General features: G+C 36.1%; 3 protein-coding genes across 6 annotated transcripts in view; all 3 read left to right on the forward strand.

Annotated features, from left to right (window-relative positions):
* The window catches only part of LOC125834750 (proteasome subunit alpha type-3), a 42,500-nt gene that overhangs the window by 10,283 nt on the left and 17,669 nt on the right, over positions 1-14,548 (forward strand). The gene's annotated exons all lie outside the window — the stretch shown is intronic.
* On the forward strand, positions 1,747-9,566 carry LOC125834689 (histone-lysine N-methyltransferase, H3 lysine-9 specific SUVH1-like). 3 transcript variants are annotated; one of them, XM_049513835.1, is made up of 4 exons: positions 1,755-1,813; positions 2,131-2,187; positions 2,268-4,593; positions 9,191-9,566. In XM_049513835.1, exon 3 carries the CDS (start codon positions 2,390-2,392, stop codon positions 4,544-4,546), a length of 2,157 nt encoding a protein of 718 aa, XP_049369792.1. In that variant the 5' UTR covers positions 1,755-1,813; positions 2,131-2,187; positions 2,268-2,389; the 3' UTR covers positions 4,547-4,593; positions 9,191-9,566. The 3 variants fall into 3 exon arrangements, with proteins under 3 accessions (XP_049369784.1, XP_049369792.1, XP_049369798.1); XM_049513841.1 differs by having other exon boundaries at positions 1,798-1,813; positions 9,194-9,566; XM_049513827.1 differs by lacking the exon at positions 2,131-2,187 and having other exon boundaries at positions 1,747-1,813.
* LOC125834724 (probable protein S-acyltransferase 3) lies at positions 10,282-13,640 on the forward strand. 2 transcript variants are annotated; one of them, XM_049513874.1, is made up of 7 exons: positions 10,282-10,450; positions 10,543-10,651; positions 10,981-11,160; positions 11,242-11,550; positions 11,661-11,882; positions 12,399-12,844; positions 13,291-13,640. In XM_049513874.1, the coding sequence occupies exons 2-6, from the start codon at positions 10,550-10,552 to the stop codon at positions 12,822-12,824; spliced, it is 1,239 nt and encodes a 412-aa protein (XP_049369831.1). In that variant the 5' UTR covers positions 10,282-10,450; positions 10,543-10,549; the 3' UTR covers positions 12,825-12,844; positions 13,291-13,640. The 2 variants fall into 2 exon arrangements, with proteins under 2 accessions (XP_049369831.1, XP_049369839.1); XM_049513882.1 differs by lacking the exon at positions 10,282-10,450 and having other exon boundaries at positions 10,549-10,651; positions 10,944-11,160.

Genomic DNA, 14,548 nt, shown 5'->3' on the forward strand with positions numbered 1-14,548 from the left:
GTTTTTTGCTTTCACGTTAGCAACTTTTGAGTGGCAAATATTTTCAGGGACTAATCCCTTCAAGTTAATTGTCTCTTATGTGGATCCTGGGTTTCTGTTTTAATTTGTTTGTCTTATTTTTATTTGACATGTAATTCTAAAAAGTAAATAAAATTTTTGAATCTTGTCTACGTAGAATATAGCAAAATGTAAATAAATTGAAATGGACAAATATATCTTATCAAATTGATGAATTTTTGATAGTATAAATAGTAATATCCAACTCTTCATATATATATATATATGATAATTTAGAAGAAAAAAATAAATTAATAATTTGTTATATCTGATTAAATTAGATTTATGATGTACAAATTTGTTATAGACGTGTGTAACTTAAATTTGCTAAAATAATTAACTAGGCTAGTAAACTTGAAGCAAACTTGTCTTTTTTTCCAACCAAACAAGTTTATCTAAGCCTTATATGTACCTTTTTTTTTTATAAAAAAAATCACCATTACATATTAATTTCAAATAAATTGAGATTGGTTATAAATATAGTTGAGTATCAAATTGGTCAAGATATTATTATTTGAATCTTTTGCACTCATTTAGTTTTACTTAGATCAACAAATTTAAATTACTAGATTAAGAAAAATTAAATCATAACAAACTTAAGTGATTAAATGAAGGAAAATACTAACATTGCAATGTCATGGAGTAAAATAAGTACCACTCCACTTAATTATTGCATGGGAAAAAGGAAGATAAATATGAAAAAGTGGGACCATAGGGAGATTATGTTTGTTTTGAGATTATAAGAATCTTAGAGGCAAATCATTTTAATTGAAGGTAAAGTGCAGAAGTAAGATTGAATAATTAAAAAAAGAGAGAACATTTTGTTATGTTGAGAACTATAATAAATGGCAAGTGTTTGAGTTTAGACCAAATACAAATTCTTATCTTTAAAGAATATATTTTTAAAAAAAAATATGAAATCTTCAAAACTTTTACAATTAGGGAACAAGAGTGCTAACTCCTCCAAATTAAGTGAGCATTTGAACATAAGAATGGTGAATTTTTTTTTAAATATAATTTTTATAAAAGTAGTTAAAAATAATATTTAAAAATTAGAATTGTGTTTGGATATAAATATAAATTAAAATTATTTTTGAATTTTTATACTATAATTGATTTGGAGTAATTTTGAAAATAACTTTATGAAATTTTTCTATTTCTCGGAAATTATAATAATTTATGCTCAAACTGTTTTCCAAAATAATATTTCGGCAAAAAGTGAAACATGATCAAACAAGCACTAAGCTACTTTAGACTAGGCGTGTTCAAAATAGATCTATCTAGTTATCAAATTAATAATTTAGAATTCTATAATTAATGAGTTTTCAATTCTTAAATGATTTTTTTTTATATCGAATGAATCAATAATTCTTTTATGCATTTTACTCGCGCATCATCCAACTAATAATATTAATAATTATTTTTTTAATGAGTATGCTAAATTAAAATGTGACAAATAAAAGTGAACGAAGAGAATATTTTCAACAAGACCAAAATCATCATTAAAGGGAAGTCATAAAACATTTAATGCAATTATTTTGAGGAAAAAAATAAGAAAAAACACATGAAAAATAAATGGGTTTGCCGGCACGTGACAAAGATGTTGTGCTAATCTTCTTTATTCAAAAATCTAACGCAGTGTACTATTTAACTATGCCAAAACTGTCCACTTCACACTTTCACAGCACAAATTTTTCTTCAAAAGCTGCTCGCTCGACTCTATCTTCCTTCAAGATCGTTTTCCTCAATTTCTCAGGTAATTTTCCTTCTAAAGATCCTTTCTTTTTACCTGTAAAGCTTTAATTTTCGATCAATTTGAGATTTCATTTGCTTTTGGAAGTTTTCATTTCTTTTTTGTGATTTTTTTTTTGTCTCTATTGTCATTGTGCCAAATCTGAGTTTATAAAGGGTTTTTCTTGAAAGATTTGAGTTGGGTTAGCTTATTTTGTGGTTTGCATGTGTTTTTTGGTATAAATCTTGATGGATTTGAACTGGGTTTCTAGGGTTAACTCAAATTAGGGCTTGTTCCTGTTCATTTTTCTGAAGGTTTGAATTTTTATTGTGTTTTTTCAGTCAATTTTCTGTGGGAAGCTATTTTTGAGTAAAAAGTTTGCATCTTTGGAGGTTTAGGTGAGGGTTATTAGCTTTTTATCGGTGCATGTTGTCCTAGAAATGTTTTTTTGGTGGTTCTGACTTCTTATTTGCTTTAGGAAATTGGAGATTGTGCATGGATCTAAGTGTTGATTGGGAGAAGTGCTGAGCTTTGAATTTGGGTTATTCATGTGAGTGGAAGTGGTGATCTTGTTGTTGTGGTTGTTGGTTTTCGATTGAAATGGAGCAAGGCTTTGGTTCAGACTCTGTTCCGCCAGCAGGACCCATTGACAAGTCTAAGGTTTTGAATGTGAAGCCTTTGAGATGTCTTGTCCCTGTATTTCCATCCCCAAATGGAATGGCATCTGGTACAACTCCTCAACCATCACCTTTTGTGTGTGTTCCTCCAAGTGGTCCTTTCCCGCCTGGGGTTTCTCCGTTTTATCCATTTTTGTCCCCCAATGAGTCTGGTAGATCAGCTGAAAATCAGGATGGTTTAGGTTTTGGGACGCCTATATCTCCCGTTCCTTTAAATTCATTCAGAACTCCAACTGCAAATGGAGACACGGGGTCAAGGAGGCCTGGTAGACCTCGTGGTTCGAATGGCTTAGCTGCAGAGGATGATGATTCACAGAATCACAGTGATCAATTCGGTAGTGGCTATAGTGTGCATGCTAATGATGTTGAAGACACAAGTACAGGGAAAAAAAGAGGAAGACCGAGAAAGACTAGGTTAAGTCAGTCTGGCTCAGGCTCAGGCTCAGGTAATCCAGCTACTCCCCCAATCGAAGTGGATATCGATCCACTATTAAACCAGCTGCTTGCGTCCTTCAAACTTGTTGAGATCGATCAGGTCAAGAAAGCTGATGGTGACAAGGAGCTAGCTGGGAGAATACTACTGGTTTATGATTTGTTTCGCAGAAGGATGACCCAGATTGAAGAGAGAAGGGGTGAGACTCCAGGTTCTGCAAGAAGGCCAGATCTGAAGGGTGCTAATTTGCTGATGACAAGGGGAGCTCGAACAAATCAAACAAAGAGGATTGGAAATGTACCCGGGGTTGAAGTTGGTGACATCTTCTTCTTCAGGATGGAATTGTGCCTGGTTGGTTTGCACGCACCCAGTATGGCAGGGATAGATTATATGAGTGTCAGACTTACAGGGGATGAGGAACCTATTGCTGTTAGCATAGTGTCCTCTGGAGGGTATGATGATGAAGGGGATGATGGGGATGTGCTAATTTATACTGGCCAGGGTGGAGTTCAGAGGAGGGATGGCCAAATGTTCGATCAGAAACTTGAGAGGGGAAATCTTGCTCTGGAAAAGAGCATGCATCGTGGCAATGAGGTGAGAGTAATTAGGGGTGTTTTAGATGTTCAAAATGGGGGGAGGGGGAAGATCTACATATATGATGGACTTTATAGGGTCCAGGAGTCATGGGCAGAGAAAAGCAAATTGGGCAATTGCAGTATTTTCAGGTACAAATTGATTAGGGTACCTGGGCAGCCTGAAGCATTTACATTGTGGAAATCAGTACAGCAGTGGAGAGAAGGAACGGCGACACGGGTTGGAGTTATCCTACCCGACCTAACATCTGGTGCAGAGAGCCAACCTGTATGTCTTGTAAATGATGTTGATGATGAGAAGGGACCTGCTTATTTCACATATATCCCAAGTCTGAAGTACTCAAAACCTTTCATGAAGTCTAATCCATCTGTGGGCTGTCAATGTCTTGGCGGATGCCAACCTGGTGGAACCAGTTGTCCGTGCATTCAGAAGAATGGAGGCTATTTGCCCTTTAATCCACTTGGAGTTCTCATGAGTTACAAAACCTTGGTATATGAGTGTGGTTCTGCCTGTTCATGCCCTCCAAACTGCCGAAATCGTATCTCTCAAGCAGGTCCTAAAGCCCGTGTGGAGGTCTTCAAAACAAAAAATAGAGGTTGGGGACTTAGATCTTGGGATCCCATACGCGGAGGTGGCTTTGTTTGTGAATATGCCGGAGAAGTCATTGAGGAATCTAGGGTAGGTGAGTTTGGCAATGACGGTGATGATGATTATATATTTGATGCTACCCGCATGTATGAACCATTGGAAGCTGTGCGTGATTATAATGACGAATCCAAAAAGGTTCCATATCCCCTTGTAATAAGTGCAAAAAAAGGTGGCAATGTGGCTCGTTTTATGAACCATAGTTGTTCACCTAACGTTTTCTGGCAGCTTGTTGTACGTGAAATCAACAATGAGACATTCTACCATGTTGCCTTTTTTGCCATTAGACATATTCCTCCCATGCAAGAATTGACTTTTGACTATGGTATGGTTCCACCAGACAAAGCAGATCGAAGGAGGAAGAAATGCTTATGTGGGTCATTGAACTGTAGAGGGTATTTTTACTAGTTGTCATGGTTACAGAAATGGGGTTCACTAGTCAACACCATATCGAGGTATGGTTTCCTTTTTAAATATAAAAGTATCTCGTTTCTTTCATTCTACTGCTCGTTTTGTGTTCTAATCCATGGTTGCTGGTTATCATGTGAACATATTTTATGTAGAATTCTGAATAGCATTTTAGCTGTATAAAGTTAGTTGCTTCATCTCCATTGATTTTACAAATTGAAGTGATTTTGGAGTTCTCTTGTTCTACCTTTTGATCTATACTTGTGCCTACTCAGATAAGGTGGCAGGGGCTCTATGTTTCCCTTCATATTCAGGTTTCCCAGTTTGCTCCTGCTTTCTCTTTCTTTAATCTGATAATTACAGTCCTTGCATACCATATTGGGGGGCACAATTTAATAGAGGCATAGAGCAAAAGGGATTTAATAAATTGTTAACGAGGGAGCAAGATGTGTGGTTGATTTGCCATGGCTTGTTAAATGAGTATCTTTTTTTTTTAAATAAGTGGTTTTGTTAAATGAGTATCTATCTAGCTTAATATCATCTTTGTTCTTGAAAAGTAAGCTAAATTTCATCTAGCAGATAAATGATAGTACCATTAAGGTACCGCTAGGTACAAGATATATACAAAATGAAGTTGGACATTCTTTTTTTTTTTTTGATAAAAGTAACAGTTAGTCTATATTTATCCACAGGTATACTACCTCAAAAGTGTAGTTCCCCTCCAAAAGTGTTGTAGTTACATAGGATCCTATACCTACCAAGTTACAGCCAGTCTATAGTTGTGCTGATTACTTCTGAGCTATCTAAGACTACTTGTTTACACCAAAAATAATACAGAGCTAAACATTTAAGCTTAAGTCTTTGTATGTTGCTCTGCTTTCCTTCATGACATCTCTGGTTCCTCTCTAGCCATACTGTCCACCATATACATGATGGGACCATCTTCCATCTCTCCTCCTTTCTTCCTGCATTTCCATCTCTATTCCAGCACTTCAAAACCTCTTTGATCCTTCCTGGTTTCACCCATTTAATCTCTCTCATATTGGTGAACATTTGCCACAGCTGGGTTGTCCACTTGCAGTGTAAGAAGAGATGGTTGACTGTCTCTCCTTGCTCTTCACACAAAAAGCACCTGGAACACAGGTGAACGCCTCTATTATTCAGGTTCTCATGTGTCAAAACTGTCTCCTTAGCTAACAGCCAAGTAAAACAATTTACTTTATAGGGTATCTTGGTTTTCCATATCATCTTCCAAGGCCATTCTACTTCCTCAAAGCCAACTGTGTTGAGATCTTCATATGCTGAATTTACTGTGAAACACCCTTTGCTCCCCACATTCCACACCAGTGAGTCCTCTTCCTCAGACAGGTTACTAAATTGTGCTAGGGTAACCAAAAACTCAGTTATTCTGCACATCTCCCAATCATTTAAATTCCTCCTGAAGTGCAAATTCCACCCCTGGTCATTCCATAATTCGGCTACAGTTGCTTGTTGCATTTGACATAGGTCGTAGAGGTCAGGAAACCTTTGGCTTAATGGGACCTGACCACACCATTTGTCCATCCAGAACGCCACCTTTCTGCCATTTCCCACCTTACGATATGATCTTTCTAGCACCAAATCCCATAGATCACTGGTAGATCTCCATACAATAGACCCATAGGGAGAGGTCACCTTTGTTGTCATCCACTTATCCCTCATTCCATATTTTGCAGCAATCACTTCCTTCCACAATGAGTTCCCCGCAGATGCAAACTTCCATAACCACTTCATCATAAGGCTTTGGTTCTGAAACTTCATGTTTCTGATGCCCACACCCCCTATCTTCTTGCTTATGTTCATTTCTTCCCATTTGACAAGATGATACTTCCTTTTATCTTCATTTCCTTGCCAAAAGAAAGTTCTTCTGAGTACCTCTATTCTGTCGATTACACCAGCTGGTGCTGGGAAAACAGACATCATGTAAGTTGGTAAGGCATCCAGCACACTGTTGTGGACATTCTTTCAGTAATTAAGTTGACCATCTGTGAGGTCTAAGCATTGGTTCTATGTCATTTTCATTATTTCATTTACCCCAGAATTTTAAATTATACAGACATCTATGTTCTTCTTTTTCTATTTTCTCCTCTAAACATCTACGTTTCGTTCTAACCAAACTATCCAACAGAAGATGTTGTTCTCCATAGGTTTCCACATCCTTTCTGAACCTTCATTCCTGTGAGCTTGCCTGTTTGTTTTACATTCCATGGCATCACCCAGTGAACTCCATAATTACTCCTAAACATGCTCCATATTTGCCCTGAAATTGCAATGCAGCATCAGTATCTGTCTTGCTGGTTCAACATCTTCGCATAAGAAACACCTGATGCATCTATTTAATCCTCATTGTAGATTGTCCTGTGTGAGACATGCCTCGTGCACTGCTATAGATCCATAACGAGCCATTTGTTTTGGAGTTTTTGTTCTCCACAACTTTTTCTAGGGCCAGTGATCTGACTCGTAAACTTCCTCTTAAACAAGGTTTGGTAGAACGATTTGACAGAAAATTCACCTTCACTAGTCCTTCCTGTTTTCAATGCAATTACTTGTTCCAGTAGTTGTAGTGATGATGTAACCCTAACAATCTTCCAATCGTTAAAGTTTCTTCTAAATCCTATCTTCCATTCAAATCCATTCCAATCACTGTGCAACTGTAATCTATTTATCAATTGTCTGATGGAAGATATCTAACAAGTTGTCTATCAATGTACCATTTTCTGTCCATTTATCCAGCCACAATCTGATAATTGGACCATTTCCAACTGATCCAAAATTGATCTCACAGATCACTGTTTTGTCTCCAAACAGCCACACCATATGACCTGTTAATTGGCTTTGTGCACCATTTGTTCTCCATTCTATATTTGTAATTGATCACTCTTTTTCATAGCTAGCTATCTTTTCCAGAATTGAATCTTCAATCCCATTTGAACAAGAGATTTTCATTGTTTAATCTAGAGTTCTTAATGTGCAAGCTACCATCTGTTTTAACTTTCATCGCTGTGGTTCATTTTTCTTCAATCTTGGCTTCTGCGCTGTAGAAAATTGCATCTGCTTATGTAAACCTTGACCTGAAGTATGTAAGAAAAAAAACCCCAACGTACTGTCCAATCCCCCCCCCCCCCCCCCCCCCGAATCTCTGTGTCTGACAGTCTGGATCCAAGAGGTTGTCCCAAGTAAACTTTTAGAAAACTTCTCCTTGGCATCCCATTATCTCTGTCAGTTCTTGTATCATCTGTTCAGATTTAACCGGAAATATGCTGCTCTTTGGTGAGAGTGTCTGTAGACCAGAAATTGCCTCAAAGGCCACAAGTATAGCTTTTAAGCAAAGCAATTTTTCTTCCTTTTTCCTCACGTAGCACAACTGTATCATCTGCATAAAGAATGTGAGCTATTTCCACTTAGTTTTTCCCTGCGTGTCCTGCATAAAGAATGTGATTGCATCTCATGTGTATTCACCATTTTATGAAGTTTTTGGGTATTTTTATTCCTTTGATGAAGCCTTAATCATCCTTGAATTTTACCGCCATGATGTTTCTTCAGCCCTTGCAATATCTCTCGGATCACGTGAGAGAAATTTCTTAACTGACAAATTCTTTTCATTCCATGCCTTTCTCTCTCTGTCTATCCAAATCCTCTAGGCTTTTGAGGATTGTAGTTTTTTTTTTTCCAATATGTCAAATACCTTGACATTCTGTTCCTTATTGTCATTCTTTTGAAGTCAACTTCTTAGCTATTTCGATGTTTGATCTGTTTTTTGATTTGTAAGATTCCACTATTTGTCAATTAAATCTATAAATTCTTCAACTTCCAGCCGCATGTTCTCAAATTTAGAATAATTCTTTTTCTCCATTCACCACATTCTAATATCAGATGGGACAGGTCTGAAACAGTCTTTGGTAGTACATTTACTGGTGATATCCTAATAGTTTCATCTTATGTTCCCAGTTCTGCCTATCCCAATGGGTCCTTCTATAACCAGAAATCCCCAAGCTAGCGACTTACAGTTCAAAACTCGGTGGATAAATGATAATGAGCCTGTTCCTCTACCTTTCGCTTTTGTCTGCTGCAAGGTTCGAACCCGTGTTTTGTTTCTAACCCACACATTTGTGCTCTTATAGCCAGACCAAACCCCTAGAGCTGGATCTTGAATGTGTAAAATTAATGGTTAGAAAATGGGGGAAAAGGTATAAAAGTCAACATGGAATTGAAACAAAATACGAAGTGATTTAATTGGACGGCAACTTGAGTTTTCTAGATCAATTAAATCGTCCACTTTAGAAATTTGTCTTTTCGAAATGGTCTAAATAGAAAATAGGTCAAACATAATGAGGCTACCTTTGAATCAACCGAGTTCTTTCTAAAGTAGCTGGATGAATTCCTCCTCTTTTCTCCCTTCTCTAATTTATTCCCTCTTCCCATTTCGTCTCCTCTTTTCCTGGTTCTTTATAGACACACCATGTAAATTATATAGTCATGGACACATAACACTAAAACATGTCAGTGTGCTTTTGTAACTTTGCATCTTCTTGATGCTTTCTAATATCATTTAATTACTTCACCCCAAAAAACACACTAAAAAATGTTGTTTTTTCCTTCTTGCAGCAGATCAGTAGTTGAAGATAGGAGCAGCAAGGTTTTGGACATCTGGTACACCCTCTGAATGGATAACTTATGGAATCTAGTATTATCAATTATGTCATCACCCGGAGCCCAACACCGGGATGTTGTAGCTTATCGTTTGCAACGACTCCAGACAATTTGTTGCTTTTTATGTATTATTAAGTACTTAGGATTGTCATTGACAGGGTAAAATTCAGTGAAGACAGGTTTCTTCTTGCTCTTCATAATTTTCACCGGCTTCGGCTAGTTGATGATATTGTACGATATCCTATTAATGTGTTAGACCTGTAGTGTTGTTCTTATTATGTATGTATCAGACTAGTGTTATTTTGTTGCAGCTCTGTTTTAAGTTCTTTGATTGCTGGAGCATACACTGGTTTCCTTATTGTTTCACTCTATTGAGAAATGAAGTCCAATTACAACTATTTTCTCGCTTTCCTAACGATGTGACGTAGAGGTCAATGAAGCGAGTGCTGATGCTGAAAGATGTTAAATTTTAGAATTGGCAAAATATTAAATGATTTTTTCTGTATATCTAAGCTTGGTGAAATTATGAGGTGTGCACGAAATTGCATAGACAACACTTTTTATTTTGAGTCAGGGTCTATCGACGAAATTTTACATTGATTATGTCGTTAAAGATGGGCAAAAATTGAATAAAACTCTAGCCTTTAATTATGAATGCACCAACAAACCTAGTGTAGTCCCATTAGGAAAGAGGAGGAGTGAAAACAAACTTTTTTTTCTACCTCACGAAGATAGAGATACTATTTAACAAAAAACTGTCAGCTCGAATAGTACGCATCAGATTAGAGCGGCTAAAAGTAATGCCACCAAAGTATGATGATTAGAGTATTGATTTGCTTTCCGTAGACAAAATGGACTAAATATGCTAAAAGACAAAACATTAAAGGATTAAACTACATCATAATTGAAACATAAACCTCTTTTCCAACAAAAAAAAAAAAAACACAATCCGCGCGAAATGTTCGGTTCCTCCAAACTGTTTTAACGGTAATGAGAGAAAAAAGAAAAGAAACCATCATTCAACATGTAGAGCTGGGGAAAAGCTGGTTTAGATCAATCAAGAAGAAGAGAGAGAAAGAGTGAGGAGAGAGAAAAATTAGAATTCTTGTTTTTTTCTTCTTCCTCCTCTTCTCCAAATTATTATGTTTTTTTTGGCACCAGCACCCCCTCAATATACAATCTTCATTTTCTTTTTTGATCTTCAATAAATTATGGGTATTGTAGTTATACATCTATAATAATAACCAAAAAAAGAAAAAAAAAGAGAGTATATAATTTCTTGCTTCTAACTGTTTATTTGGTTTTAGCACTGTGATGGGAGGTGGGATCACAAATCAAGATTTGGCTTTTTCTTCCAAATCTATGGACCCTTCTAAATTGAAGAAAAGGCTTTATCAAGTTTGGAAGGGTCGCAATGTAAGCCCTTTTTAATCTTTCTTGATCTTGATTGCGTGTATGAAATTTTGTAGTTTAAGAACGAGTCTTGTTCAGAAGGGGAGCCTTAGAACAACGGTAAAATTGTATATGTGTAAACATGTAGGTTAGGAGTTTGAGCCGTGGAATCGGCCACCTTTTGTTGTGATGATTTATGCACCGAGCTGCCTTTTTTAGGACGAGCCTTGTCAAGGGGCTTTTACAAATTCATGCTGGTTTTTCATTTATGATAAGCTAATGCAAGAAGTCAATGTTACCTAGTTTTTTGATGCAGAATAGCTGAATGATAAAAGCTTTATCTAATGTTTCAGAAATTTCTATGTGGAGGAAGATTGATCTTTGGTCCTGATGCAGCATCACTGTACTTATCGACATTTCTGATAGGGGCTCCTGCATTGACATTTTGCATAAAAATGCTATTCATGATACCAAAAGTCAGTCCAATATATGGTCATGTTGTACTAATTGTGGGACTCATCATCACAGTTTTGGTATGTAATTCAACACTTGGAAGATAAAATTGCATAAACTGAATAGCACTAAGAATGAAAGCTGTAACCGATTTAATGCAGGCGTTGAGTTTTCTCTTCATGACATCTTCAAGCAATCCAGGAATAGTTCCTAGGAACTCGCGGCCACCTGACTTGGATGAAATATTGAATGCAAGTTCAGCATCTATGGAGTGGGTAGGCAATGCAGCCCCTGATGTGAAGTTACCAAGAACAAAGGACATTTTTATCAATGGTCATTCAGTAAAAGTCAAGTTTTGTGACACATGTTTGCTCTATCGTCCACCACGTGCTTCTCATTGCTCGATTTGTAACAACTGTGTTCAGAGATTTGATCACCACTGTCCATGGGTGGGTCAGTGTATTGGAGTTGTAAGTCATCTGTTCAATTCTTAATATTCGATATTTTTCTTTATAGTTTGAAAGTTCCTGTCTTTACTTCATTAACAGTTCATTTACACTTTTTTCCCCTTGTGTTGCAGCGTAATTATCGGTGCTTTTTCCTTTTCATAACATCAACAACAACTTTGTGCATATATGTGTTCACATTTTCACTGCTGAACCTTCTTGGACAACCAGGGAGCTTTTTGCATGCCATGTCAACGGATGTTGTATCTGTGGTTTTGATATGCTATTGCTTCATAGCTGTATGGTTTGTCGGAGGGCTAAGCGTCTTCCATTTTTACCTAATGTCAACCAACCAGGTAACTTTCTCGCCCTTTAATCGTAGTTTCTGTATCTCTACAACATAACATCTTAATTCATGTGGATCAGTGCAATCTCATATGATTCTTTTGTCCCTTTGGTCTTGTTTTTTCAAAAAAATGCACCTATTACAAGTTCCCTTCTCACCTATTATGGTTTCAATAGATATGCATGCATCTCTCCTTTTCTTTTTGTCTTGCTTTGAGGTGCAACTTAGTTTTCAACTTTGGGACAAAAGTCGGGCTGTGCCCTCTGCACTAACTGAAATGTCCCAGCATCCAAATATTAGTTTTCTTAGCGAAATCCAACTGTTGAGAACACATAAGAAACAACAAATGAACACACCCAGTGTAATCCCACAAGTGGGGTCTGGGGAGGGTAGGATGCACGAGACCTGTTTCCGATAGAACCTCATCTCAAAGGAATTAATCAAAATACAGAAGGAACATCAGAGTAAAACTAATAAAACAGCAGACATGTTTGTGACTTATTTGTATTTGCACATGCTATTGCAGACAACGTATGAAAACTTCAGATATCGTTATGAAAAGAAAGAGAACCCATACAGCCGTGGCATTTTGAAGAATCTCAGGGAAATCTTATGCTCTAAGGTCCCGGTTTCATTGGTCAACTTTCGCGAGTGGGTGATTGAAGAAGACGATGCAAGTATGAGATCCATGTCCATGAGTCATAGATTTGGTTCAATCAACTCTAAAGGGAAGTTTGATTTAGAGATGGGAGGCATACTCGGGAAGGATGCTACTTTCCAAGTGGATTATGGTGGCATTGATGAATCTTTGAAGAAGACGAGAAACGATAATGCAAATTTTGATCCTCTTTTCTTTCCTGATGATCAAGATGCAGAGTCAACACATTCAAATGAACAAAGAACAGTCGAAGATGGCAGAACTGAAGAAGACAGCAACTGTGGATCTTCATAGCAGTTCTTCATAGATAAAAGGTAGTTTTTTCTTATAAAGTCATACCTCTCTATAACAACTGTCCTCTGTAACACCATTTCACTATAACAACCAAGTTTTCTCTGTAACCGATTTTCATGTTATGTTATATTATATGTTCTCTATAACATAACTTCACTATATATAGCAACCAAAAATATCTGTACAAAACGCCACTGGTATAGAGTACTAATATAGAATTTCATCAGTAAATCTTACTGATGGACAAATGCATGAATAAACAAGTCTTATAGTGGTACATTTTACTGAGATCATTGCTTTTTATTGATGAAAACACCAAATACTATGCATTTTTAGACAAATCTTACAGTACTGCTTTTATCATTTCTCTGCATTGATGCAACACCAGATACAGCCTATAACAACATTTCACTATACGGCCAAGGGACCGATTTTCCATGTTATGTTATATTATATGTTTTGACAGGTCAAGCAAATGAGCGATGCTTATCGACATACATTATGTTGGATGGGATCATCAGATGTCGATTTTGCAAAGGCTGAAAAGAGTAGTTGGTTTCTTTTTATGTCTTCAAAGTACAGCAACTCTTTTGGAAAGTCTTTGGTACATAAAAATGAAATATAGAGTGGGAAATGGAGCTAAATGAGGTTACTGATCTCTTGTACAGTATAATATAATTTTATCTTCTTTACCACTTGTCTCCTTTTCTTCAGTTTTGTTTTAGCTTAGATTTAACAGTTTACCCTCTCTATCTATCTATGGATCTATCTATCTACAGTTTGTTAATTTTTAAGAGGCTATATCATTTAGACTTTTGTCCTCCTGTAAACTTGTATGTTACTTCCTCCTACTCTTTTGATAAATGCAACTTACTTGCCTCATAAATAGAGGCAGACTCATAGTAGCCGAGACTCGATCGAACTCAAGGGCCTAAAGGACACGACAACCAAATGCCCCAACCCAATAGAGATGTTTGAGGGCTCCTTTCAAAAGTATAAGATAGTTCTTCAAGATATATGCACGAATAATTATAATTATTTTTGAAAGTTATCGGGTGTCCGAGCAATAAATGATTGTTAAAGGGGTCAACAAATATAATACTTTTTTTCTAGTACAACAAATCTTTTTTTCCTCCAACTTTTTTGTACATTGCATATCACCTCACCAACTTAATTAGCAGTGGGACACATGACTATAAAATCTAAATTTTTTTTTAATAATAATAAAAATAAAAATAAAAATGAATTGTGCAACCAAAAGAGGAATGTTTCTCTTTGTGATAGATAGTAATGCTTCATTGGTATATTCCATTCCAAAGACTAATGAAAATTGTGTTGTGCCTGCACGTTTTTTGCCTAAACAACAACCACCAGACTGTTTACTATTTTTTTTAAAAACCATTTTTTGTTTCATGATATTAAAAAAAGGAGAAATAATGAAGGAATTTTTTTTTTGAAAATAGTAATATTTAAATGAGTTTAACATATGCTAACATTTTATGTTACTTCCAATCGAAGAAGAATATATGTTACGACTTTTCACTTTAGTTCACGATTGACAATGACCCTTGATAGAAATGTGTGAAGATCAAGAATTAAAGTAAACGATTAGTAGATAGTCGGATATATTGTTTTTTCCACTTTTGGAGTATTGATATTATATATTTTTGTATTCTTAGATTTTTATTATTACTTATTATTGTATTATCTTGTTGATATTATTG

The sequence above is a fragment of the Solanum verrucosum genome, unplaced genomic scaffold (assembly GCF_900185275.1).
Source record: "Solanum verrucosum unplaced genomic scaffold, falcon-dt-bn FXZP01000285.1, whole genome shotgun sequence".
NCBI classification, from domain to species: Eukaryota; Viridiplantae; Streptophyta; class Magnoliopsida; order Solanales; family Solanaceae; genus Solanum; species Solanum verrucosum.

What these genes read in the sequence shown, in the direction of transcription:
- LOC125834724 (XM_049513874.1), top strand. Translation starts at nt 10,550, where the DNA reads ATGGGAGGTGGGATCACAAATCAAGATTTGGCTTTTTCTTCCAAATCT. An exon ending in AAGTTTGGAAGGGTCGCAAT is followed by an intron (nt 10,652 to 10,980) that starts GTAAGCCCTTTT and finishes CTAATGTTTCAG; the next exon opens with AAATTTCTATGTGGAGGAAG. An exon ending in ACCTAATGTCAACCAACCAG is followed by an intron (nt 11,883 to 12,398) that starts GTAACTTTCTCG and finishes ATGCTATTGCAG; the next exon opens with ACAACGTATGAAAACTTCAG.
- LOC125834689 (XM_049513827.1), top strand. Translation starts at nt 2,390, where the DNA reads ATGGAGCAAGGCTTTGGTTCAGACTCTGTTCCGCCAGCAGGACCCATT.